The following is a 25,935-nucleotide window of genomic DNA, read 5'->3' as shown; positions in this document are numbered from 1 at the left end:
TTTTTTTTGACCACTGAGTCACCAGGGAAGCCTATGAGGGAAAGACAGATCCAACCAGACAGGTGCTATTGTTACCTCCATTTGACAGAAACAAGTAGCACTGTTGTGACTTGAAGCTGTGTCTCCCAGGTGACGCGACTGGTAAAGAACCCACCTGGCAATGTAGGAGGCGTAAGAGATGTGGGTTTGATCCCTGGATCAGGAAAATCCCCTGGAGAGGGGAATGGCAACCCCCTCCAGTATTCTTGCCTAGGAAATCCCAGGGACAGAGGAGCCTGGCAGGCTACAGTCCATAAAGTCGCAAAGAGTTGGGCTCAAGTTAGCGACTGAGCGTGCAACCCACACGGGACTCCAAAGCTCAAATTCTTCACAGCTCAAGTTCAATGCTGACCTGATTAGAGGTGGGCATATTGTGAGTAATGAGGAGTAAACAGGGCTGGTCCAGGGCCTCGCTGGCAAAGTGTGGCCCACGGGCATTGCCTGGGAGCTTGTTACAGGTGTCAGCTTGGGCCCCTGAATCAGAGCCTCGCTTTCCACACAGTCTCAGGTTATTTACACACGCATCAGCATTTGAGAAACATGGGGTTGATGAGAAGTTTTGCTGGCTCTGTGCCTGAGCTCTTCAAATCTTTCCAATGACATCTCCCTCCTGGCAGAGGCGAATAAATGTATTCCCGGAGGTGAAAACCCAGGGCAGCCCACCCCGAGCTGCGATCTCTTTGAAGTCTCATATTTCACCTAAAAATGTCATTGAATATTTCATTCCGTACCCTAATATATCAGTGGCCATTTTAATTTCTCAAAATAGTTATGTAAATTACCATGGAGTAGGATCCATGTTTCCGGAAGGCTCATGGGATGGATTTCCTTGTATCTTAAATGGGGTGGTAATAACCACTTCAAGGGTTGCCGCGAAGATCAAAGGAGAATCATGTATATGGAAATGCTGCATCAACTGTCTGCCTCGTACACACGTTGTTCTGAAAAAGGAACTGAGAATCCTCTCCAGACCCCATATCCTGCAACCTACCAGCTCTCCTGAGGTCACGGTGCTTTCCTCACAGTCAAAATGAGGCAGGACTCAGTCCAGGGAGGACCAAGGAAAGTCTCTGGGCTTCTCAGGAAGCCAGGGAAATAGGAATAGGAACACCTATTGCTAGTTTGTTTAAATTTCTTATGATTTCAGAGTATCATCCTTTCTTATTATTCTTTAGTTCCTGATTGGCCAGATTAGCTAGCCCGAAAAACCCCAGGAAAACTCGGAGGCTTCAGAGACTCAGGGTGAAAGAAAAGACGGGAATCCAGCATCCTCTCCCCAGGTGGCTCAGAGAGAGGGGAGCCTGAGAGGAAAAGTGGGGGGCAACAGGGAAAGAAGGAAGCAGACGGCCACAGCCTAGGGTCCTTCCTGCAGGAAAAGGAGTGAGAAGGGGGCTGGGCTGTCAGCGCTGGACTGGCAGGGACCCGTTTCCTTGGAATCGGAAGGAGACGGGAAGGCAGAGGGAGAAAGGCACAGACAGCTGAGATGGAGAGAGACAGCGACCATCCACGCCCAAGGCCAAGGAAGAAGGGCAGCCAGAGAAGGTGCGGGAGGGGAGGAGCCTCGTTCAGAACCTCGGAAGCTAGAGGGGGAGAACTTGAGGAACGGATGGGTGGGAACAGCTCCCCGTGGCCCCGGATCAATGGAAAAGGATGAAGTTGGAAAGAGCTATCATATTTGCTTAAGGAGGTTATGGGTCACCCTTGGGAAGAGTTCTGGTAGATTAATGGGGTGCAAGGCAGATTTTGAGAAGCTAAGAAGAGAATGATGGAAATTCTCTTTTTTTTTCTTCTCCCCGTGATAATCGTTAGGATTTTCACACAAATTGTGTTTCTATTACAAGCGTCTCACTTGCCATTTAACATTTAATCCGTCTGACTTGTGGCTAGAATGAAGCCTACACTGTCTCTTTAGTTAAGAAGTTAAGTTAGTTAAGAAGCATAGAAGATGGCAAAGCATTGTTTACAGTATGACCCTACTTTCGTTTAAAAGAATGTGTGTGTGTGTTTATAAATATGGATATATGTATGTTACAAGCAAAGAAAAGCATCTAGTGGAATATGTATCGAATCAGAGTGGAGGTTTTACTGGTGTTACGTATGTCGCTGCATTCATTTGTTTTTGGCTGCGCTGGGTCTTCGTTGCTGCTTGTGGGATTTCTCTAGTTCCCTCGAATGGGGGCTGCTCTTGGCTGGGGTGTACGAGCTTCTCCCTGCGGTGGCTTCTCTTGTTGCGGAGCACAGGCTCTAGGTTTATGGGCTTCAGGGGCTGTGGCACACGGGCTTGGTTACTCCTGGACATGTGAACTCTTCCCAGACCAGGGATTGAACCCGTGACCCCTGTATCGCCAGGCAGATTCTTATCCACCTCACCACTAGGGAGGTCCGTATGTCACTTTTAATATTTATAGTTTATTATACATTTACTATCCCCCCATAGGGCTGTAAAAATCTTTAATAGAGATAATCTTTATCTCTAATGATCAGGCCATGGTAACGACTTATATAATTCTATTGGCTGCAAATGACAGAAACTCAGTTGAAACAAAATAACGTTAGGGTCATAGCTAAGTTGTCCAGACACTTCTTCAGGCACGGGTGGATCCAGGGGCTCAAATTATGTCATTAGGACTCTCGGTCTTTGCATCGCTGGGATCTGCTGTCTTCTTTCTTGACTTCGTTCTCAGGCATTGCCAAGCCTGCATCTCGTTACCTTAGCACCCGAGTGGAAAGAGAGTAGCTTTTCCCCAGGAGTATCAGTAAAGTCTTTGGGCTGACTTTCAAGGGCCAGGCTCAGGCTGAGGCTCATCCCCTGACCAGTGGATCCTTGCGGCCAGGGGAAGTACTGTGTTGATGGGTGAGACCAAGGTCAAGGTATGTGACCCGAGCGCAGACCAAAGGAACTTTCAAGGGCATCTAAGGAAGCCAGCGAACTGGGAAAAGGGACTGAACAGTTCCCCCAAAGAAATCCAGAGTTCTGTGACCAGAAGGGGAAGCAGAAAACCACGAACATCTGCTTCAAAGGAATCTTCACTCTCTGTATCGTATATTTTTGTAATGACTGAGTTGTTTATAATAAGCATGCATTTCTTTCACAGTGGCAAGAAAAAAAAAATGAGATTTCTCTCTCAAACAACTGATTTGGGTTCCATCTGGTTAGGGCAATAGAGATCACCAAATCACGAGCATGGAGAAAACAGTAAAGCCCAAATCTTCTCAGAGTCCTTGATTTTATTAGGGCATGGGAGGAATGAACAGTGAGGCTGGGGAATCAAATCACCCTTCTCCTTTTCGTAGACTGTTAGTTGTGTATGTTCTAGATCCACTGGGCCGTCAGACAGTCTCTGGGGCTCTGGGTCGCCAGGGTGATGCGCCCAGGGAGCCGGGCCTTCGTCAAGGTCAGCCTCTGCCTCTCGGCCTCCCGTGGGGCGTGTGCTGTACCTGGGCCTCAGTAAACGCTCCCCTGCATTCCGACATCACACCGCTCTGTTTCTTCATTTCAGGGTTACACTAAGGACATGGTGACAGACTTTGATGAGAAGCACGATGAGTATTTAATATTGCTCCAGCAGAGGAACCGGTAAGATGCAGCCGCCCGACAGCAGCCCTGATATTAACCAAATCAAAAGCCTATTTAGAGTTATTAACAGCGTGCAGGCTCGGTTTCACATCGGAACGGGCTGCAGTCGCCCTCCATGCAGAGGCTTGGAATAATATCTGCCATCCCAGTTCCTATTTCTCCATTCATTGATTTAATCGCATCTTTCGATTGAGCTGTAGCAAACCGTCGGACGTGTGGGGCCCGCTTCTCGTCTCCGTGCCTCTGTTCTGGGAGAAGCTGGGTTTGTTAAGAAAAGCTAGAATTTGGCAGGGCCGGTGTGTGAATAACCTAGCCTGTGATCTCACAGGCTTTGAAGGTCCCCGGAAATCTGAGCCTATAATCATGCCTTGTTATGTAAAGGGGGAGTCCTTTTACACTTGTGTTTGAAGTTGGTCAATGTCGTTTAAAGCTGTCAGTCCTGATTTGACTCTGGAGTGCCGGTTCTCATAAAAAACCTGCAGCCCGATGCCATGTGTACTGAGGTCAAAGCTTGTGGTCTGGCTGGAGAGTATTATGTTCTCCAGGCCTTTGCAAGGCTGTGCAAGTTCACCTGCAGTTCATTGTAGTTTGTCTTCAGGCCCTGGAACCTTGGGGAAAGCTGGGTTTGCAAACTTAGATGCTAGGAGGGGTCAGGCAGTGAGTGAAGCTAGCTCGGTGGGGACAGTGGGTGCCTGGAACTCTCACGGGCCCAGGGGTTCATATCCTCCAAGGAGACAGGAGACACTGAAAATCTGGACTTGTGTGGTGAAATATCCTGAGTTTTAAAATGTTGGTGTGTACATGCTAAGAAGCTTCAGTTGTGTCCAGCTCTTTGCGACCCTATGGATTGTAGACTGCCAGGCTCCCCTGTCCATGGGATTCTCCAGGCAAGAAAAATGGAGTGGGTTGCCATGCCCCCCTCCAGGGGATCTTCCTGACCCAGGGATCGAACCTGCATCTCTTGGGTCTCTTGCATTGGCAGGCAGATTCTTTACCCCTAGCACCACCTGGAAACCCCTACAAGATGTTGGTGATGAATTCAAATCAAAGCGCAAGACAGACAGAAGGATACTACAGCTCCACATCCCCCAGATCTGCAGGAGTGGGAAGGACAGGGGAACTTATTTGGGACTTTGTGCTTTGGGGCTGGCTGTGCTTGGGGTCTTGTAGGCAAGAGTCTGGGGGTTGTTATTCTGAATATGAATTCAGCCCTTGTCTGGTGGGCTGGATTCCGAGTACTTGTCAGCTGGGGCCCTGGAGGCGTGTTGCACGGGGAAAGCTTTTAATGTACAGGATTGCCCCATGTGTTGTAGGAGTTTAGCGTCCCTGCCTACCTGTCCTCTTACTAAATGTCACTAAGACCTCCAGTATCTATGACGACGAGACCTGCCCCCATTCCAGATGCCTGCAAGCAAGGCAATCCTGCCCCCAGTAGAGCACCTTTGAATAGATAAACTCTCCAAGACCAGCCAGAAATGCCAGGCAACATCCCATGTGCCCAGCTGCTCTGTGCTCATCTCCCTCCGTCCCAGGGGCAACCTCAAGCCCAGGCTTGCGCTGATTAGACCAATGTGGGTTTTTATCATCCTTAATGCCGGGGCACAGAATGTTTTTATTCAGTTTCTGGCAGGCTGGATGGTGCCACCGAACACCTGGGTGATCATTGAATCGTATACACGTGACTTGTCTGGGAGGAGAGTGTCATAGTTCCTCATGAGCAAATGGCTTCTCATTAATCGAGGGATCAATAAGTGTGTGATCAAAGAGGCGCCGGCCAATAGCATAGCTGAGAAGAGCTAGAGAGGAGGTCGCAGCACAAAGGCAATTAAAAAATATGTCAGAATGAAGCTGCCATAAGATTTGGGAGATGAGTTTGTCACCGAGAGGGAGCTGGCTTGATGACAGGGAATTAGAAGGTAAAGCTAGAAACGCCTCCAAATGGAGACATATGCAGAGTGGGAGTGCCCTGGAGCTGGCCTCAGATCAAGCCTGAAGAGGCACCTTTGCTGAAGTGCCAGCTGTGTGGCAGGCAGCTTGCCCCCATCCTCTCGTTTTATCCACACACTGCCCGATAAGGCAGTTATTTCACCAGTTTTACAGATGAGGAAGTGGAGACCAGGACAGCAAGCATTTGCCCAGTGTCATGCACCCAGGAAGTGGTAGAGCTGAGCCCTACATTTTTTTTTTTTTTTCAGCTGTGCCACGCAGCATGTGGGATCTTAGTTCCCAGACCAGGGATTGAATCTGCGCCTCCTGTGGTGGAAATACAGAGTCCTAACCACTGGACCACCAGCAAAGTCTCCGTACTTTCTTATTTACGTTTTGTTTGACGCTGTCATCAGTAATCCAGGGGAGAGAAATCTGCCAGGGTTGCCAGTGGCTCTAAGTTCACTATGGAGGGGTTTTGTAGGGGTAAACTGAAATTGAGTTGGAAATCTACTTATAAGACTGGGTAGAGTGGGAAGGAGGTTCAAGAGGGAGGGTACATATACACGTGTATATAGATCTATACATATAGATACGTACACATATAGCTGATTCACTTTGCAGCACAGGAGAAACTCAGACAACATTGTAAAGCAATTATACACCAATTTAAAAAACGACTGGGTTGAAAACCAGCCTCTGAGCCTTTTTAAAACTTTTTTTTTTCTACGTGGACCATTTTTAAAGTCTTTACTGAATTTGTTACAACGCTGCTTCTGCTTTTTGTTTTGGTTTTTTGACCACAAGGCATGTGGGATCTTAACTCTTCAACCAGCGATCAAACCCTCACCCCCTGCATTGGAAGGTGAAATTGTGACTACTGGACCACCAGGGAAATCCCAGCCTCTGAACTTCATATTGGGCACAGAAGGAGGTGAAAACCCAGTCTGCATACTGGGTTGCCTGTGACCCAAGAAGGGGGTGTGTAATCACTGGGCTGAGTTCTTAGAGACCTGTCTGGAATACAGCTACCCACAAAATGCTGATCAGGTTTTTCTTTTATTCTTTCAGCAGGATTCCACTGAGTACCTCCTCAGTACCTGCCACTAGTACTAAGGAGAACATTGCAATGAGGGAGACACAGGCAGCCTTAGTCAGTGCTCCTCTGCTCTAAGGGACAGGAACCCAGAGTAAATGACTTTAAACAGTGAAACTTATTGCCTTGCAAAATAAACAAATCTGGGATGATATGCGGGCTTCAGGCATAGTTGGATCCAGGTACTCAAAGTGGGTCACTGCAATCAGTCACTCTCCATCTCTCAGTTCTGTTTTCTCACCTTGGAACCACCTCACAAAGGTACCTCCCTCAGAGAGGCCAAGGCAGTCCCCGGAAACCCACTGACATCCTACCTCTAGAGGAAGAAAACACATCTTTCTTAATAGTTCCAGCCCATCCTCACTCAAAAGTCCTGAGTTTCCATCCATGAGCCAACCACCGCCCTGAGCCTGGTGGGGTGGCAGAGTCTGCCTGGCCCCTCCTGGGCCACCCCATGAAGCTGGGCAAGGGTGTGAGTCTCGCTCAAACCACGTGGAGTAAGGGGAGGAAGGGGGCAGTTCTCAAGGAGAATCTGAGCTGTGTTTGGAAGATGGGGGCGAGTGACTGGACAGGTGAAAAGGACAGGTGTCTGGCACACAGCCCTGGCCTTCGAGGAACTCCCTCCAGGTGAGCACAAGGCTACCCAGGACTGGGCCAGAAGGGGCAGAGAGTGACTGTGAGCTCCAGGAGAGGACTAGGGAGGGTGGGGGGATGCGGCAGCTCTTGTTGACCCACGCACAACCCTCGCCCAGAGGATGCTTAGTGATTCTGCTCACTCGGCGTCCTCATGAAAGATGTAATCATGCCTAACAGGACCCACGAAAAAGCAGCGCAAATCATCAAAGGGCTGAGACAGGAGGAACAGTCAAGAGCTAACGGCCGAGCGGGGCTGTAATATACATGCTAGAGGGCGGCAGGTCTAAGATCTAAGAAGCCAGCAATGGTATTGTTTTTTTTTTAAAAAAAAAAGGTTGTTTGAGGGAAACTTACAGGAAAATGTACCCAATTGAGAGGTGAACCCACTGCCCCATGAGAAGATTTAGGCAGAAGGAAGAAAGGGGAGAACCAGCTCTGAGGGGGTCTTGCACAGACCAATCTCTGAGCTGGAGCTTCATCTGGCATCCCCTTCCATCCTCATGAGCTTAGACATCCTGGGTCTCATTTTACAGAAGAAGAGACAGGCCCCGGAGGTGTAGGGACTTGCCCATGAAAGCTGGGAAATGGCAGAGCCCCCAGCACGGAGCTCGGTCCTCTGCACCACGCCACCTCCGCCCACACGGATGGGGGCTGGTGACTTCCTAGAGGACAAATACTGGAGCTTGTGAGCCACTAGGTTCCAGGAGGAACGGCAGGCTACTTGCACCGCTGTCCCCTGTCTCTCCATCCTTCAAGGCTTCATTCAAATGCCACTGCCTCCAAAAAGCCCTGCCTGGGAGCCACTGCTTCTCCTCTGCACTCTCCTTGTATGGAGCTCTGTGGCGTGATGCCTAGTGAGGAGACAAGAAACGGCAGGATGACGTGTCAGGGAGATGAGCTCTGGAGCCTCGTGGACCAGAATTTAAATCCCAGCCACTTCCTCGACTCTCTGACCTTGACAAGTACATCTATAAAACAGGCCAATGCCAGGATCTTAATTCCTGGGCCAGTGAAGGATTGAGCAGGACAAGGTGTTTGAGGGTCTGCAGTAAGCCCACCCATCCAAGTATGCATTCTCCATCATCATCGTCATCTTTTTGGTGATAAATATGTCTTCTTGAAAGTGAGCTGAGGGACTTCTCTGGTGTTGCAGCGGCTGGGACTCCGCACTCCCAGTGCAGGGGGCCTGGGTTCGATCCCTGGTTCGGGAACTAGATTCCACATGCCACAACTAAGACCTGGCACAGCCAAATTAAAAAAAAAAGTGAGCGGACATCCAGATAATCCTTGGATGCCTGACACTTAGAGAGCCCCTCAGCTGACCCCGGGGTTTCCTGAGATCCAAAGGAGGCACGTGGCCAGCCCACAGTCACACAGCAGCAAGGCGCCTATAGACCAAGACAGCTGTTATAAGCCTGGTCACGAGCAGACCTGTGAGCAACGTGCTCCCTGCCCTTGGAGCTCAGCTAAGTCCTCTCCTCACCTGAACCCCTGCTTGTGCCCCGACCACCCATGTCAAGCATCTCACGTCCCCCGTCACAGCCCCTTGTGCCACCCTGTGCTCTAACTCAGTGTTTCCACTTCGTCTTCTGTACAAAAGAGCTCTCTGCACAAGTGCCCCCGAAGGTCATCACGAGATAAGCAGAAACGATGCCTGCGACATGGTTAGATACCCGGGGGCTGGATTAGAATGCACATCCATGCCTTCTCTCTCCTGCTAGACCTTGAGTTCCAGAAATAGGTTCTGAGAGTATTCCTCACCTTTCCTTGCCCTCAGTACAGACCCCACACCCGGGGTGGGGGGCATGAAGGGAGAATGAACAGGCACGCAGATACTACACTGCAGTGTGAGGCAGGGAGACTCGTGACATGAAACGTACAGAATCTATAAGTGGTCCCAAACCCACTTTGGCACCAGGGACTGGTTCTGTGGAAGATGATTTTTCCGTGGGCCAGGTGAGGGGGATGGTCTCAGGGTGGTTCAAACACATTACACATATTGTGCTCTTTATTTCTATTATCATTCCATCAGCTCTATCCTCAGATCATCAGGCGTTAGGTCCCAGAGGCTGGGGACCCCTGAGCAAGTGCCTGGAGGCTCCATCTCCATCAGGGCAGGGGACTGAATCTGATTTTCCTGAATCCCGGACACCAAGGGCAGTTTTTTATGCAAAGTAGGCTATCCATTAAAAAAAAAACACCCACTTTTCTTCGATGCCACGTGGGTATTCCTGATGCACTCAGCTGCAGTAGAGGAGTTCCTCTAGTGAGTCTTTTCACAGTCTGACTAATTATCTCCTCGTTTATCAGTTTCATAAATCCACATTTTCATAAATCAGTCTGCTTAAAGAGAGACCCACGTGGAGCACCAGCCACAGAGCTTGGGTAGCAGGATGCCACGGCGACCATTCAGGAAGTATCAGGAGAAAAGGTGGTCTCTGAAAGGAAGTTGAGGCAGGCGCTGCCTGGCCAGGTGGTCAGATTTTTGCACCTGCCGACCATCTCAGGGTCTCGCAGGGCCTGGGTTCCCTGCTCTCCCTCCCCGGGGATCACTGGTATCCACTGCGTCCTTTGATTGTTTGCGCCAGAGAGCGCAGCTACTGCCGTGTTTGGAAACTGTCTCTTAGTTACTTGTGTTTTCCTTCTGTTTTATGCTGTTGCCCAACAATCAGGCATCTCCCAGGCTTCAGAGGCTGGCAAGAGATAAGCAGTCTGTAATGAATGTTCCTGCCACGATTGCCGAAAAGATGGATGTATCAACCGCCAAAGAAACATTTAAAAAAGCAAACAAAGAAATCACCCACAATGCCACCACCCTCCCTCAACAGCTGATTTAATTTTCACATTTATCACCTTCCACTCTGGGTCCCACAAACACACTTTTTTCCAACTTTGCGCTTATCGGCTAGGTACTGTTTTTATCCTGCCTTCTCCCCCCATCTCTGAACAGATCACAAACATCCCCCATGTTTCGACAGAATCTTCATAATTATAATAGCTACAAGAGATCTCCTTTTCCACTACCCTAGTGTGGGACATTCCGGTCGCTCTTGTGGTTTTGTTAGGACTGAATGCCGACCATTGTTCCTGATCAGAAACTATTTGCTGACTGAGCGAAGACCAAGTGCATCGCATGTTCTGTTTCCAGCCATGTCTAAGCTTGTCAGTTTCAGCTTGCTAGCTCTTGAAGTTGTCTTTGTTGTGGCGAAGATTCTGGAGCCACACTGCTTCAATTTGCATCCCAGCCTCACTGCCATACTAGCTGTGTGACCTCGGGCAAGTTACTTAACCTCTCTGTGCTCCAGTTTCCTTATCTATTAAATGAGGTTAAGAAAATTAATGACCCCATAGGGTTGTTGTACAGATTAAAGTCTTAATACAGTCAATCCTTATTCCACATTTGCAGATTTATCCACCCACTACAATATATTTGTAGCCCCTGAATCCACACTTCCAGTGCTTTTTAACAATCGGATACTGTGTGTGCATGCTCAGTAGCGTCTGACTCTGTGACCCCACGGACTGTAGCCCACCAGACTCCTCTGTCCATGGGATCTCCCAGGCAAGAATACTGGAACGGGTTGTCATTTCTTCCTCCAGGGGATCTTCCTGACCCAGGGATCAAACCCACATCTCCCGCATCTCCGCGTTGGCAGGTGAATTATCACTGTGCTGCCCAGGAAGCCCTTACCTTATACAGTAAAGTGTCCTTTTTCTGTTTTACTTAGTGTCCTGTTTTTTATATTTTTGTGTTTTTCAGCGGTGACTTCCCTGTTTAAACTGGTCCCTGGTATAAGGTTTAAGTGCAGCTGTCCCACATTCTTAAGCCCAAGAAGGCTATGATGTCTCTTGTGGAGAAAATACACGTGTTAGTTAAGCTTCATTCAGTCATGAGTTGGAGTGCTGCCGGCATGAGTTCAGTGATACTGTATTAAGTATCAATATATATTAAATACTGGAGTGGGTAACCTTTCCCTTCTCCAGGGGATCTTTCCAACCCAGGGATCGAACCCAGGTCTCCTGCATTGCAGGCAGTTTTTTTTTTACCAGCTGAGCCACAAGAGCAGCCCAATATATTAAATAAGGTGCATTTAAACGGAAACACACATAAAGCAAGGTTTTATTTTGATCAGTTGATGAACACGTTGTGACCAGAGGCTCACAGGAACCAAATCCTGTATTTTGCCCTAGAAACAGTGGTTCAGTATTCACAAATTCAATGTTTGCCTCAACTTTATAGAACTTATCTCAAACAATGGGAGTTGGCTCTAATTTAGAGGGGCTTCCCAGGTGGCGCTAGAGGTAAAGAACCCACCTGCCAATGCAGGCGATGTAAGAGATTCTGGTTCATTCCATCCCTGGGTCAGGAAGACCCCTTGGAGAAGGGCACGGCAACCCACTCCGGTATTTATGCCTGGAGAATCCCATGGACAGAGGCGCCTGGCAGACAAAAGTCCATGGGGTCACAAAGAGTCAGACACGACTGACGTGACTAAGCCCACACTGCACACAAAGCGTTTAGAACAGAGTTTGGCTTTCTACCTTTTATGGTTTTACCATTACTATTATATTTAAAAATATCTCTTTACTGGGTTGTGTCGGGGCATAGTTGCAACAGACAGGCTGCTCTAGTTGTAGTGTGCAGACTCTAGAGCACACGGGCTCAGTCGTTGTGTGGCCAGGGGGCTTAGTTGTCCCGTGGCATGTGAGATCTTAGACCAGGGATCAAACCTGTGTTCCCTGCATTGGAAGTCGGATCCTTATCCAGTGGACTATCAGGGAAATCCCACTATTGTTTTTAAAAATTTACATTTTGCTGCTTTGGTAAGAACTTATTTAATCACTGAAGAGGATCCACTTTTTAATTTTTTTTTTGCCACCATGGTTGTTTGTATTTCTCCTTCTGCGAAAAGAAATCTAGTTGGTGTAGGAGTGTGTGCAGGCATTTGTAAAGGCTCTGAAGGGTTTGACGTCAGATGGGAGCAATTCCGAAATGGGCATTGGGCACTGTCTATGGCAGGGACCATCAGGAGTGGGGAAAGGACAAAGCCAAAGTGTGAGGTTGGACTCTGGAGAAAGATGAACAAGGAACCTGGCCACGCTCACGCCAAGCCCCTTTCAGGCAAAGGGTTTGATCATCACATCATTAATCTTGAACAAAGCCTGCACTGGTATATTTTAAAACTGCATCTGAATGTAAAATGATGACATTTGGGATATCAGGGGTGTTGGAGAACACATTTATGTCTTGAAGCCAAAAATCAGTCTGCCTGGCGTGATGGCAGCTGTTTTCTAATGTGAGGATGTGTTTCGTGAAATCTCTCACAGAGGCTTAGACCACATTTTGTTCCACGTGGAACAAAGTGCTGCTGTCCACCAAGGGGAGGTGTGTGACATTGGGCTCACCCCAGGAAACCCAGGCCGTGTGCAGCAGCATGCACACACCTGCTTTTGCCCCTGTGCCACCATGGGGCAAGGGTGGTACCCGGGTTTTGGCTGAAGTACCTTTGAGCCTCAGAATGAAAGCAGAGCCCGCGGAGCCTCCCCCTCCCTGCTCCTCCATGTGCGTAATGGGCCTCTTAGGGCTGTTTATAGAGGAACAGCTGGGCGCCTGCCACCCAGCCTCTGATTAGAAACGCTTGCCTGTCAGAGCGGCAGGTCCCTCCCCACACGGGGGTGGGCGGTGGCTCAGGCTCCTCGGATGAGACGCTGGTGATCGTTTCTCTTCCAGGATATTAAAGCATCTGAAAACCAAGGACCCCGTGCAGTTAAGGCTGGAGCACCTGGAACAGGGCTTCTCAGTCTATGTCAACGGGGCCAACTCTGAACTGAAGACGTCCCCTCGGAAAGCCGTCCACTCCGACTTTTCCAGAAGCGCCTCCCACACCGAGGGGACTCATGGTGAGCACAGTACTGCCAGGTCAGCACCAGCTCTGCTGACAAATGAGGGACAATGGAGCCACATCCCACGCACAGAAACCAGTGAGCCCGTGCAAGTTAACTCTGTCCACTTGGCCACAAAGAGACAGCATGAAAATGAGAGACAGAGAGAGAGAGCGATCCTTTTTTTCTTTTTTTTAAACTTCATTTTAAACTAGTCTTGGCGTCCACTCCCACAGGGCAAAGGAGACCAGAGAAGTCAATTCCTGGCTTTTAACATTTCCTGGATCTCACGTACCAGTCGTTTAAGGAAAGGTCTAGGATAATTTTGGTGAGACCTGCTTTTCACTCACTGTGTCTTAACTTCAGTACCTAACCCCTGTGATAATTGATTCCACTGTTCAGGTCTGAATTCAGTTAATCCATACTCTGCAGACTTTAATCGGATTTCACGTATCTTATAATAAAAGGATACATGAAATAAAATCTGGAAGTGGAATAGGAGATGCCCGATCCAGCGGCTGGCCCCATACGGGCCCCCAGAATGATTTGGTGGTGGTTGGCAAGTCCCACGGACAGAGGAGGCTGGTGGGCCACAGTCCATAAAGAGGTCATAGAGAGTCGGACACGACTGAAGCGACTTAGCACGAATGAATGCAATGGCAGCACGTAGGAGTCAGACTGGGGCTTCCCAGGTGGCGAAGTGCCTGCCAACGCAGGAGACACGGGTTCGACCCCTGGGTAGGGAAGAGCCCCTGGAGTAGGAAATGGCGAAATCCCATGAACAGAGGAGCCTCATGGGCTACAGTCCATGGTGTCGCAAAGAGTCGGACGTGACTGAGTGACTGAGCGTGCGTGCGCACGCACACACACACACACACACACACACACACACACACACACACAGGAGTCAGACACAGTGTGGCCGTGTTGCTTCGGGGAAGCTGTTTGGTCTCACCGCACCTCTGTTTTTCTCATCTTTAACATGGGACCAATGAGTGCCAGAGTGCCTTTCAAGACTGTCATTTTGTCTGAGAGCCCAGTGTGCTACTTACTTACGAGAAGAGGATTTGGAACAAGGCTGGGTTGGGTTCAAACCCTATTCTGCCCCTTTCTAGCTCTGAGACCTCTGACAATTGGGTCTTCTCTGATCCTCAGTAAAATGGGAGTGATTACGCCCACCTTGCAGATTTCCCAGAAGGACTGAATGATAAGAAGTCTAAAGTGTCCAGCACACAATAATCTTTTTAAAAACGTTTTACTTTATATTGGAGTATAGCTGATTCACAGTGTTGTGATACTCTCAGGTGGACAGCAAAAGGAACTCAGCCATACATATCCATGTGTCCATTCTCCCCCAAACTCCCCTCCCATCCCGGCTGCCACATAATATTGAGCAGAGTTCCCTGTAGCATACTATTCTTGATTTGTGTTCCAACTCATTGGCTCATAGGTATGTAAGATCCCAAGCCGTTAACAGGCAATAAAAATGAATACAACAAGGGGATAAAAGGAGAAAGTGGTGTCTTCAAACCTTCCCCAAGGAGAGCCACTGCATTTCAACCTGGAGTTTAGCATGAGTTTCCTAGCCCCCAGGGCAAAGAGGGAAATGGGATGGACTCTCCTAGCTTTCACAGGGGAGAGTTAGGCTGACCTGCTGGTTAGGAGAAGCAGGACTTGCTAGGGTTCAGGGAAGGGCAGATAACGGGAGTTTCTGAATTTGGGTCCCTAGTAGTATGTTCAGTCATTCAACAGTTCTCTCCCCTCGCCCCTCCTTTGGCGGGCCTGTTGTGCGTGCTGTCCTGACCCGCTTCTGTATCTTAGAGATGCTCCTTTTGTGTGCAGACTTGCCCAGTTCAGCTGCCCACTGTTATACATACTGTTCCATAGCATGAGGGGCTGTGACTGACTCGCCATCCCTTGTTGTTGGGCATTTAGCTTGTTTTCTTTCTCTCTCTCTCTCTTTTTTTTTGGCCCCACTGCTCAGCCTGTGGGATCTTAGTTCCCCAACCAGGGATCAAACCCATGCCTTCTGCATTGGAAGCATGGACTCTTAACTGCTGAACCACCAGGGAAGTCCCCATTTAGCTTGTTTTCTGATGCTTTGTGGCTACAAAGAGTGCTATAAAAGTGAAGAGCTTCGCAGATTCGCCCCTGGGCACCCCGATGGGCATTGTGGCTGCAAGTTACAAAACCGCCATCAGTGTGGGTTCACCTTTGGGGGCTCACCAATTCTCTTCCCCTCATCTCTGTGCAGATTGTGGACGAAGAACGCTGTTCCGAGAAGCTGAAGAAGCTTTGAGACGCAGTGCACGGACAGCTCCCAGCAAAGTCCAGCGCCGAGGATGGCATCAGGTATGGAAACCCTGGGCAGAGTCAGGATGGTGGCCCCAGCTCACACTTTAGAATAAGGAGCAGGCTTCTTGTGACAGAAGAAATGTAGGGTGTTCAGAAACCCCAGGGGTAGGGGTGGGTCTAGCTGGGCACTGCCGTGGTGCCCTCTCTGCCTGTGGCACTGGCCTCTGGAGAGTGGAGGAGCCCTGGGGACCCACCAGCCCTCTCTGTGACATGATCCCCGCTTCTGAATGGGGCCACCCCAGGTCAGACTCACAGCATCACAGGTCAGACTCACATTCCCGTTGTAATGATGCATTCTTACAGCTGCTTTTTATTAAGCACCTGTGATATGCCAGGCACAGTCTCAGATGCCGGGGATACAGTGGGTGTATAAGACAACACCCCCAACCCACAGACCTGAGATGCCACATCAGGTTGCTACGATACTGCTGGTCCAGCGGCTTGCTTTTTTGAGCACCTGCTGGTATCAGGCGTGGGCTAAGCTGCCACATGACTCCTCTCCTTTGCCCTCACAGCAGACCTGCAGGATATATTCCAAAGTCCTTCCTCCTTTTTTTTGGCCATGCCATGTGGCACGCGGAATCTTTAGTTCTGCAAACACCCCCATGCCCCTTGCATTGGAAGCACAGAGTCTTAACCACTGGACCACCAGGGAAGTCCCATGTCCTTCCTCTTTTAAGGACGCTGAGGGCACAAAAGCTCAGAAATGTTAAGTGAGCTTTCCAAGGTCAATCACTAAGGGTGGAATTAAGATTCAGATCCAAATCTGTTGCTCCAAGCTCAGCGTTCTTGCTCCTATAGTCCTTACATCTTCCCTTGTGGTTACTCAGCCTTACCTGGGACCAAGGGGACCCCCACTGTGCATTCGCATCACCTGGGATGCTCAGGCCCCACCCTCAGAGATTCTGGCTCACTTGGTCTGAGATGAGGCTTAAGCAACATACACACACACACACACACACACACACACAGAGTATATACATACATACATACATACATATATATACATACATACATACATATATATACACACACACACACATATGTATGTATATACTGTCATGGTCCGTATGCGAGTTGGAAAATAATTTCCAGACATGAGACAGAATGAGAGGAGAATAAAGTTTATTGGAGAGGGAGATGCTGTTAGAACAGCAAGGTGGCTCAAGGCGGAGCCAAACCCTTTCATAGGCTAGGAGGCAATTTTTATGGCCTCAAGGCAGAGAAAGTTCCTACTGGAATGGTGGCCTTAGGTGGCTGGTTAGCATGCTGTAGGGTGGGTAATAGGATGGGTATTTTACCTAATATGGGGTCAGGGAACTGGCCGGTTTAGATCTGGAGGCTCATGGCTACAGTTGATTGCTATGGGGCTTGGTCAGTTCCAGAGATTTTTTAAAAAATTAATTAATTTATTTTAATTGGAGACTAATTACTTTACAATATTGTGGTGGTTTTTGCTGCCCATCGACATGAATCAGCCATGGGTGCACATGTGTCCCCCATCCTGAACCCCTCTCCTGCCTCCCTCCCCACCCCATCCCTCTGGGTTGTCCCAGAGCACCAGCTTTGAGTGTCCTGCTTCATGCATCATACTTGCACTGGTCATCTATTTTACATATGGTAATATACATGTTTCAGTGCTATCCTGCTTCTCACCTGTGACCTTGGTATGCGCCCTGCTGTGCTTAATCGCTCAGTTGTGTCTGACTCTTTGCGACCCCATGAACTGTAACCCAGGGCTCCACATATAGCATATGTTCAGATCTGTGGTAAATACTAGGGCTTCCCTGATGTCTCAGCAGTGAAGAATCTGCCTGTAGTGCAGGAGACACAAGTTAGATCCCTGGGTTGGGAAGATCCCCTGGAGAAGTAAATGGCAACCGCTCCAGTCTTCTCGCCTGGGAAATCCCATGGACAGAGGAGGCTGGTGGGCTGCTGTCCTTGGGGTTGCGAAGCGTCGGACACGACTGAGCACCCTTACACAAACAAGTGAACATGAACGGCAAATACTTTTAATTTTATTAAAAGTACAATCTTTGCTAACCCATCTTTGCTAACCCCAGAGGAACCTGAGTATCCTCACTGTGCCACTAACGAAATCGAGGCCCAGAGAGGTAATAAGGTGACCTGCTCCCACAGATGCTGACGGAGGACAGTGGCTGAGGATTGGACCCTCGGCCTGTTCTCTGCAGGTACTTTTGTACATCCAGGATGAAATGGGCAGGAGTGTTCCTGCCAGCCTAACTCCCAAGCCTCATCTCGCTGCTGATGAGCAAGGCCCTCGGGTCACACAGCCTGGAGGCTTCCTTTTGTCCCCAGCAATGAATATTAATTTCCCATTAATGAGGCCTTTCTCCACTTCTCACTTCAGACAGTTCTCCAAGCTGTCTTGAGTGCCTTCTATTATCAGGAGCCGTTATTTTCGTCTTAGACGGTGACTTAATGGCTGGCCCCGGAGTCGGTGCAATTTAAAGACTTGGCCTAAGATTAATTAGCATCCCTCCCTGGTCTCTCCCTGTGGTCCCACACTTCACAGGGCCTAATCATGGCTAATTCCCTGGCTTCCTGATGCCACGAAGGCTGTAATTGTCCTTCTGTACCCAATCCGTCAGGGGTCAGTCAGTGCCTAACAGGGGAGACCCCCAGGCTATTTGAATCATAAATGAATGGAAGGCTGGGAATGGGGGGAGTGCTTACAAAATCCTTGGGCTGGTAAGAAGATGAGCTTGAGCTAGGCCTCCAGGAGCGGTATACCCAGTATTCTCAAACGGGCCAGCCAGGAAAGCTGTTACCTAGGACATAGGAGGGAAGATGGGGGATCAGCCTCAAAAATGTGTCACCTGGGACCTCCCTAGTGGTACAAGGATCCGCCTGCCAGTGCAGGGGACATGGGTTCTATTCCTGGTCCCGGAAGATCTCACATGCTGCGGAACAACTATGCCTGGGCGCCACAGCCATTGAGCCCGTGCTCTAAGAGCCGGGGAACCACGACTACTGAAGCCCACGTGCCCCGGAGCCCCTGCTCTGCAACAAGAGGAGCCACCGCCACGAGAAGCCCACACACCACAGCTAAGAGAGTAGCCTCTGCTCGCCACAACTAGAGAAAGCCTGTGTGCAGCAACAAAGACCAGCACAGCCAAAAATAAGTAAGTAAATAAGTAAAAGAATGTGTTCCCTGAACTGTGATCGAGGAATCAGGAAGCCAGTGCCACAGCCGTTGGCCTCCGAGCAACCCTGTGTGTGCTAGTGAAACACTTGGAAGAAAGACCTCGCCCACAGCTCACCCAGCCGGGGTGGGACGTGAATGAAAACACTCCTGGCCTCTACCACGTGCGTGGCACAGAAGCAGCTGGCGTGTGTGTGCCCTTTGTCTCCGCTTCACCTCTGCTGTGCCTGCCTTCCACGAGGCCACCGGGTCAGCCACACCCATGTCACATCCAGACCCTGGCTAAGAGGGAGGCTGGGAAATGCAGTGTCTGGCTTTCCGGCCTCTAGTGAGCCAAGAGGCACCCCCAGAAGAGGGTGAAATGGGTGCGGGGGGCACCATCCCACCCACTCTGCTCCACCCACACACAGTCCTTTGGGGACCACCCCTCAGAGATGGAGACAAATACAGGAGTCTTCAGAAGTGGCGATTGGACTGGGAGCCACTCATGAAGGAAGTCATCCATTAAGTTAATGAACATGTATTACCATGGGCTGGGCAGTCTGCCAAGTGTGCCCAAAATGCCCCAGTCAGGCTCAGTTCCTGCCCTGGAAGATCTGACTGTGAAGACATGGGCACAGCTCATCCTGGGAGGAAGATGCCACAGCTGTGCTCCGGCATCTGGAAGGCCAATCTGGTAGACTCTGAAAATTAACCACTTGAAGCCTGTGGGCTCAACTTGTTCCCCCAGATAATGGTTTTGGGACTCACACAATTTATAAGAGACTTAGTCACTTGGTAACACTTCAAAAAATTTTATGTATTTTTTAAAAAAGCTTGATTCCTAATTCCCCGGGAAAATGGAAAGATCTAGCCCCCAGGTTGGGTTGCCTGCCCATAAGGCAGCCATCAGCGGTCCACTTCTTTAGGTAAGAGCATCTGGCGGCAGGGGACAGCCAAGTCCAAAGTGTTAAGAGCACAGACTCAGGGACGGCAGCCTGGGTTCCAAGCCTCAGCCGCACCACGTACTAGCTAAACGGTCCCGGAGAAATGGCTTAACCTCTCTGTGCCTGTCTTCTCCTCTATAAGCAGGGTTGGTGATGGCACCCTCCCCATCGGGTAGTTAATGAGGCTTGAATGACTGAGCTCGCCCAGTGGTGCCCAGCACAGAGGAAGCTGGCAGTGAATGGCGCTGACTGTCGTCATCAGCCAAGGGGGAGATGCCTAGGGTAGCTTTTCCCTCCAGCATGTTCTTACACTCATTCAGTCCTCCATTCATTTGAGGACCATTCACTGGATACTTTTGGGTTCTGGAGTCAGAGCATGAGTGAGGCAGGCCAGGCCCGCTCTCCTGGTGCTCACGGTGATGGAGTAAGTGAGTGTCGGGTCAGTTACTCTCATAGGTCATAGGTCAGAGGACCTATGAGAGTAGGTCAGAAAACCCCAGGAAGGAGTTTGGATTTCATTTTAAATGCGAGGACTCTCCTGGAGGGTTTTCAGCAGGAGAATTATGTGTTGGGCTCCTGTTTGGGAAGCATCCCTGGAGGTTGCCCTAAAGGGCCAGGCTTGGGGGTGGGGAAGGGGTTTTGAAACAGGGCTCCCTATAAGCCTAACAGGCCTTTTCTCTCCCCCAACCTTCTCCAGCCCCCACTCTCACAGCGGTTCCCTCCCCGCAGCTCCGTCTTCTCACTGCAGCCTTCTCTGGGTCACAGTTTTTCCTTCCCTCCATATTCATTTGTTGAAATTTTCCGAGAGAGAGACCATCTGAATCTTTCCATTCTTTTTTTTAATTATTATTTAAAAAATAATTTTATTCATTTATTTATTTATTTTTTTGCCTGCGTTGTTTTTGCTGCTGTGTAGGCTTTCCTCTAGTCACAGTGAGAGGGGGGTTGCTCTCTGGTTGTGGTGCACAGGCTTCTCATCGTGGCGGCTCCTCTTGTTGTGGAGCCTGGGCTCTAGGGCACACGGGCTTCAGTAGCTGCGGCCCCCCGGGTCCCAGAGCTCAGGCTCAGTAGCTGTGGTGCAGGAGCTGAGCTGCTCCACAGCATGTGAGATCATCTGGGACCAAGGATCGATCCCATGTCTCCTGCATTGCCAGGCAAATTCTTTACCCCTGAGCCACCAGGGAAGCCCTCTAATTTCATTTTTGTTTCTCGGGTCACAGGCTGGCTTGCTTCAGCCTGATGAGACACCCACTCAGGCCTCAGTCAGCTGGGACTGAAGGTGGGAGCCAGGTCAGATGATCCAAAGCCTACCTGCCCTAGAGATGTCCCCCGCACAGGGACTCGGTCCCCACCTTCTTGTCGAGGAAGCTGTAGGCAGGACAGTAAACAGACCCAATTTGCCAACTGCTCTATGATTGTCAGGAGCAGGAGGGAATGGATTGGCTTCCTTTGGCCCCAAGGAGTGGGGTTAAGTAGAAAGTTTCTCCACGGTGGAAAGTACGCGGGGACAGATTTTGCAGTGTGGAGGATACAGAGGAAGGCAGTCTCTCTCTTTTCACCCTTTTGGATGGGTACCATCATCCAAAGGTCTGGCAGAGTGGTGATCAGGGCTGCACAATTTCCGGTGGCCCCTGGTGGCCAGTTCTCAAAAGCTACCCCATCAGGAGCAGGTCCACAGCCTTGTCCCAGTCCCAAGGTTTCTCTTGTACGCTGTGCCCAGCAGGACGGACAGGTGGGGCCACACAGTCCCTCGCTATAGTCCCACTGGCCCAGGCTGGGTCAGCAGAGAGCACAGTGGTCCCAGTGCACAGCGGACCCCACGGTACGGGCCTCCCAGCCAGCACCACTTCTTCCCCGTCACGTCCCTGTACCCTCCGACTTGTCACCTTGCCAGTTTCTCTGCGAGCGTGGGTGCTAAGTTGCTTCAGTCGTGTCTGACTCTTTGTGACCCCGTGGACAGTAGCCTACCAGGCTCCTCTGTCTGTGGGATTTCCCAGGCAAGAATACTGGAGTGGGTTGCCATTTCTTCCTCCGGGGGAATCTTCCCGATCCAGGAATCAGACCCACGTTTCCTGCTCTGCAGGTGGATTCTTTACCACCGAGCCACCTGGGAAGCCCTGGTTTCTCTGAGCAGCCCCTTAAACTCTGTTGAGGCACACGTAACCCTTCCACTGACCAAGCCCAATGCCACTTTCTGTAGAAAAGACTTCCCTCCTTAGGGTCTTGCTCAGCAACTAGGAAGCACTTTTGGGTGGAGCTGCCCTGATGGAAGGGGCTGCAGGTGCACAGACTCCAGGATCCCTAGGCCAGAAGGTGAGAGAGTCATCCATACGCTGGCCAAGAGGCTGACCGCTCCACCTGAAAACGCCTTCCCGACTGTCCAGTGCTGGAGGGACCAGGGACCCAGATGGCTGTGCTGGGCTGGGCTTCTGAGCGGCCGCCCGCGCAATGGATCAGGCTGGTGGTGATAAATGGCTCTAGTTGGTGCTGTCCTTTCTTCCCCCACCACTTTTCGGCCTTAGATCTTTCTGCTGCTATCAGTGGATTAAGATTTATGGCTTCCTCAGCCTTGTAATACTTGGGTGGACAGCGGCCTAATCAACAGAGCCGTCGTTTACCAAAATGCTGTCAGATTTGATGAACGTCATCGACTCTTAGCATTAAATTGGTGGTGAAGGGATTGGCCTTCCAGCAATTTACTGTGGGGTGGGCTTTCCTTAAAGGCCTGAAAAGCAAGTTCATTGCAATTATTAAAGCACAGGTTTTGTTCTCACTCTGCTGCCATATCCAGTTTCCTGTTGGGGGTTGGGCAGCTTAAGCACCTCTAGGAAAACTCACGAGTGAAAATGTGAAGCGTGGGGGACCCTTCCCTTTGTTTTTTCTTTTCCCCCTGAGTTTTGAAAACCCCTGCAGTGAGAACAATAAATGAAACAACCCATAAAGCATCAGCTTTACAGTGACCTTGCTCGACACAGACTGTCAGAGCACGAGCACTGTTAGTTGTAAGAGATCAGACAGATCCAGGAAAACCGTATCAAATAAGATCAATTTATTCCCCACCCCAACCCAAAGCTGTCTCTGTCGGTGTCTTCGGAGCTCTCCCACCCCTAGAGGGAGCCATTTACATAGTGCACAACCTGTGCACCCATCCAGGTCACCTCTCAGCTTTGCTCTCGTTTTTTTTCCCTAAGTGATGATAAGCGTAAATGCACACCTCTTAGAATACTGTACTAGAAGGCTGGTGATACACAAAAACTCTGGGCATGACACTGGGCTGAGTGTGGCTGAGTACAAAACAAGCTGCCCTTGGTCTGGCAAACTGGTTTGTGGGTGTTTAGGCATGTTTAGGGGCTTCCCTGGTGGCTCAGACAGTAAAGAATCCACCTGCAATGCAGGAGAACTGGCTTCGACCCCTGGGTCAGGCAGATCTCTTGGAGAAGGGAACGGCTCCCCACTCCAGTGTTTTTGCCTGGAGAAGTTCATGGACAGAGGAACCTGGCGGGCTACAGTCCATGGTATCGCAGAGTCAGACCCGACTCAGTGACTAACACTTTCACTTTCACTTCAGGGTGTTTAGGGCTTCTGAACCCTGTTCCAGGATATGGTTGATAGTGCAAGGGACTACCAGATCTGGGTGCTTGCAAGTAGGCAGGAGAGAGCAGCTGCTCAAAAACGCCCACTCTGGGTAAAGCGGGGAGCCAGCCAGAACCTCGGGCATCATCTTTGCAAGGACGTGAAGGTGGGAGGCAGGGAGCAGGCTGGTGCACCCAGGGGCTGGCTCCTCGGCGGCAGCAGGTGGGCGTCCTCATGTGGGTGGGGCTGCTCACCACCTCCTCTCCGTGGTGGCAGAGGCACCTCCTGGGGCCGGGGCGGGAGAGCCGGCCAGATGGAAGGACTATTTATTTCTCTCTCCAGCACCCACTCAGCATTTAGAAGCTCTTTCTGGACCACATTAATTTTGTCACATGTTGCTTCATAAACACATTTTTCCGTTATATGTGCTGAGTGGGTTCCTTGAGGCCAGGGCATTGGTTTACATTTTTTTTTCCCCATCCTCATGCTTCCAGAACCTTGTTATGCAGTTAGCACTTGGTAAGGACTTGCTGATTAAGTTCCTTAATGCGCTATTGCAAACCTGTCATACCTTGATGAGGCAAGTAGTTGTGCTAAGCTCCTTGGAGGGAGGAGGGAAGACTGTGGGACAGAGACACACACACGGACTCTTCCCCGTGAACTGGAGTGCTTTCTTATATTTATAATTAAGATCAAGCCAGTAGAGCTGCACTGAGCCCAGCTCTCTCACTTGCTTGTGGGAAATTCCCACTTCAGACATGGCTGGATCCAGGTGCTCAGACACTGTAGCAGGGCTCGTTCACCATCATCCAACTCTGCTCTTTTCCATGTTGTCCTGGCAGAACCACAATGGCCACCAGCAAGCAGCCCCCAACTCACATTCTGTCATCTGCTGTTGCATCTCTTTGACTCCCCTAAACCTATCACTCAAACATAAGGGCCAGCGGGATCTAATGCTCAGACTGGCCAGGCCAGGGTCATGCGCTCCCTCCACCCCTGGATGCAGTTCCATATGAATGCTTGGATTAGGGGTGGGGAGGGGGAGGATTTCCCAAAAGGAAACCAGGGTACTTTTACCAGCGTACAGGGGACTGCATACTGGACAGGCAGAAGCAACAGTGCCTACCGCCAAGCCTCAGAGACTTTCTGATCTTACACTTCTTCCACTGAATGTGTGTTTAAACCACCTGGGGTCTTGTTAAAACACAGGTTCTGATTCCTGCATCTGAGATGGGGCTTGAAACTTTGTATTTCTCACCAATTTACTGGAGAAGCCAATGCTACTGGGCCCTGGGTCACACGTGGGGTAGCAAGGCTCTTGTCCCAGGCCTCCGTTTCCAGAAAAAGGAACAGACACGCACGGAGGGGCCAGGCTGCTCCCCAGGCAGGGCCCCCGTGCCCAGTGGTCCTCCCTCCCTCCTCCTCTCTCGTACTGTTTCTTCCCAGCATTTGAACATTATTGAATGATTCCTGGGAAAGAGGGAGGGGCACATGGTGGAAAACCCATCCCAGCCACGGACTTCAAAGGCTTCTTCACAGCTTCACCCTGACCTGGGGCAGGGAAGCCCCCAGGAGCTTCCTGGCCTGGAAGCCCCAGTTCTATGGATTCCGTGGCACCCACTCTCCACGGACCCCACTGCTGGTGCCAGCAAATGCTCTAAAGTGCGTTGATAAAGCCTGGGAGGCAGTGATACCCCACGGGGAGCCAGAGCCCAGGGCAACAAGGTTGATGGTCAAACAGAAGATGGGTGGAAGTTGCCATTCTGGAAACAGCCAGGTGCACTTGGAGTCTGGGGAGCGTCACCACATGACAGGCGGCCTGTGAAAGAAAACGTGTCCCAGGGCCCCTTCCTTCTGCGTTTCTGCCTCCTGCCTATTCTCCGTTGGGGAGCTCCCTACCTGCCTTTTCTGCGTCTTACACTCTCTCTCCAAGGCCTTTTCCTGGAATGATCTATGGCCCAGCTCCTGTGTCTTTAGTGTTAAATAGTCTCAGGAAAGTCTTGAATCCCTCTCTGATCTCCCCAAAGGCTACTCTAACCCAGCCTGGACACATTTCTTCTTCACGTGCCTGTTGGGGGCAATACAGCGTGGAGGTTCAGAACTGGGGTCAGGCAGCAAACTACAGCCTTGGGGCTGAATTCACCCACAGCCTGTTTCTGTAAATCAAGTGCCTGGGGGACACAGTCATGCCCATTATTACGTGTTATTATTTATCTTGTGGTGCTAGTGGTAAAGAACTCACCTGCCAATGCAAGAGACTCGGGTTCAATCCCTGGGTCCAGAAGATCCCGTGGAGAGGGCACGACAACCCACTTTAGTATACTTGCCTGGAGAATCTCGTGGACAGAGAAGCCTGGCAGGCTACAGTCCATGGAGTTGCAAAGAGACAGACACGACTGAAGCGACTTAGCGTGCATGCATGCATTTATTTAGGCAAGGCTGCTTTGAGCTACAATAAAACAGTGGAATGAATACTATAGCAGAGACCGCAGGGCTGGCAAAGCCTTTAAATATTTACTCTTTACAGGAAACTGGCCCATCCCTGGTTTCCAGTAAGGCCCCTGGAGCCACACTGCTGGGATTCAGATATGGGCTCTGGGGCCTCCTAGCTGTGGGACACTGACCACATGGCTTACAGCCTTGTGCCTCGGTTTCCCCCTGGAGTAGCTGTGAGAACTAAAGGAACACAGGCCCCTGAAGCTGTTGGAGTGGTACCTGCTCTTCATTAAGTGACTTGGTGTCCAGTGTGATGGTGGCG

At 50.3% G+C, this 25,935-nt stretch overlaps 1 protein-coding gene across 13 annotated transcripts in view; it reads left to right on the top strand.

Moving 5' to 3' along the window:
- The window catches only part of KATNIP (katanin interacting protein), a 229,795-nt gene that overhangs the window by 56,197 nt on the left and 147,663 nt on the right, over positions 1-25,935 (top strand). For 11 of the 13 annotated variants that reach the window (XM_086375203.1, XM_086375198.1, XM_086375204.1 and 8 more), the window contains 3 exons: positions 3,540-3,616; positions 13,006-13,175; positions 15,412-15,509. In XM_086375203.1, coding sequence (XP_086231329.1) covers positions 3,540-3,616; positions 13,006-13,175; positions 15,412-15,509 — 345 coding nt within the window. The remainder of the gene's footprint in view (positions 1-3,539; positions 3,617-13,005; positions 13,176-15,411; positions 15,510-25,935) is intronic. The other 2 variants (XM_086375205.1, XM_086375206.1) reach the window with 2 other exon arrangements.

This window comes from Bos grunniens, chromosome 25 (assembly GCF_055505025.1).
Source record: "Bos grunniens cultivar Pamir isolate PY7600 chromosome 25, Bosgru_T2T1.0, whole genome shotgun sequence".
NCBI classification, from domain to species: Eukaryota; Metazoa; Chordata; class Mammalia; order Artiodactyla; family Bovidae; genus Bos; species Bos grunniens.
The sequence above is the reverse complement of the archived record's forward strand: the minus strand, read 5'-3'. Positions and strand labels throughout refer to the sequence as shown.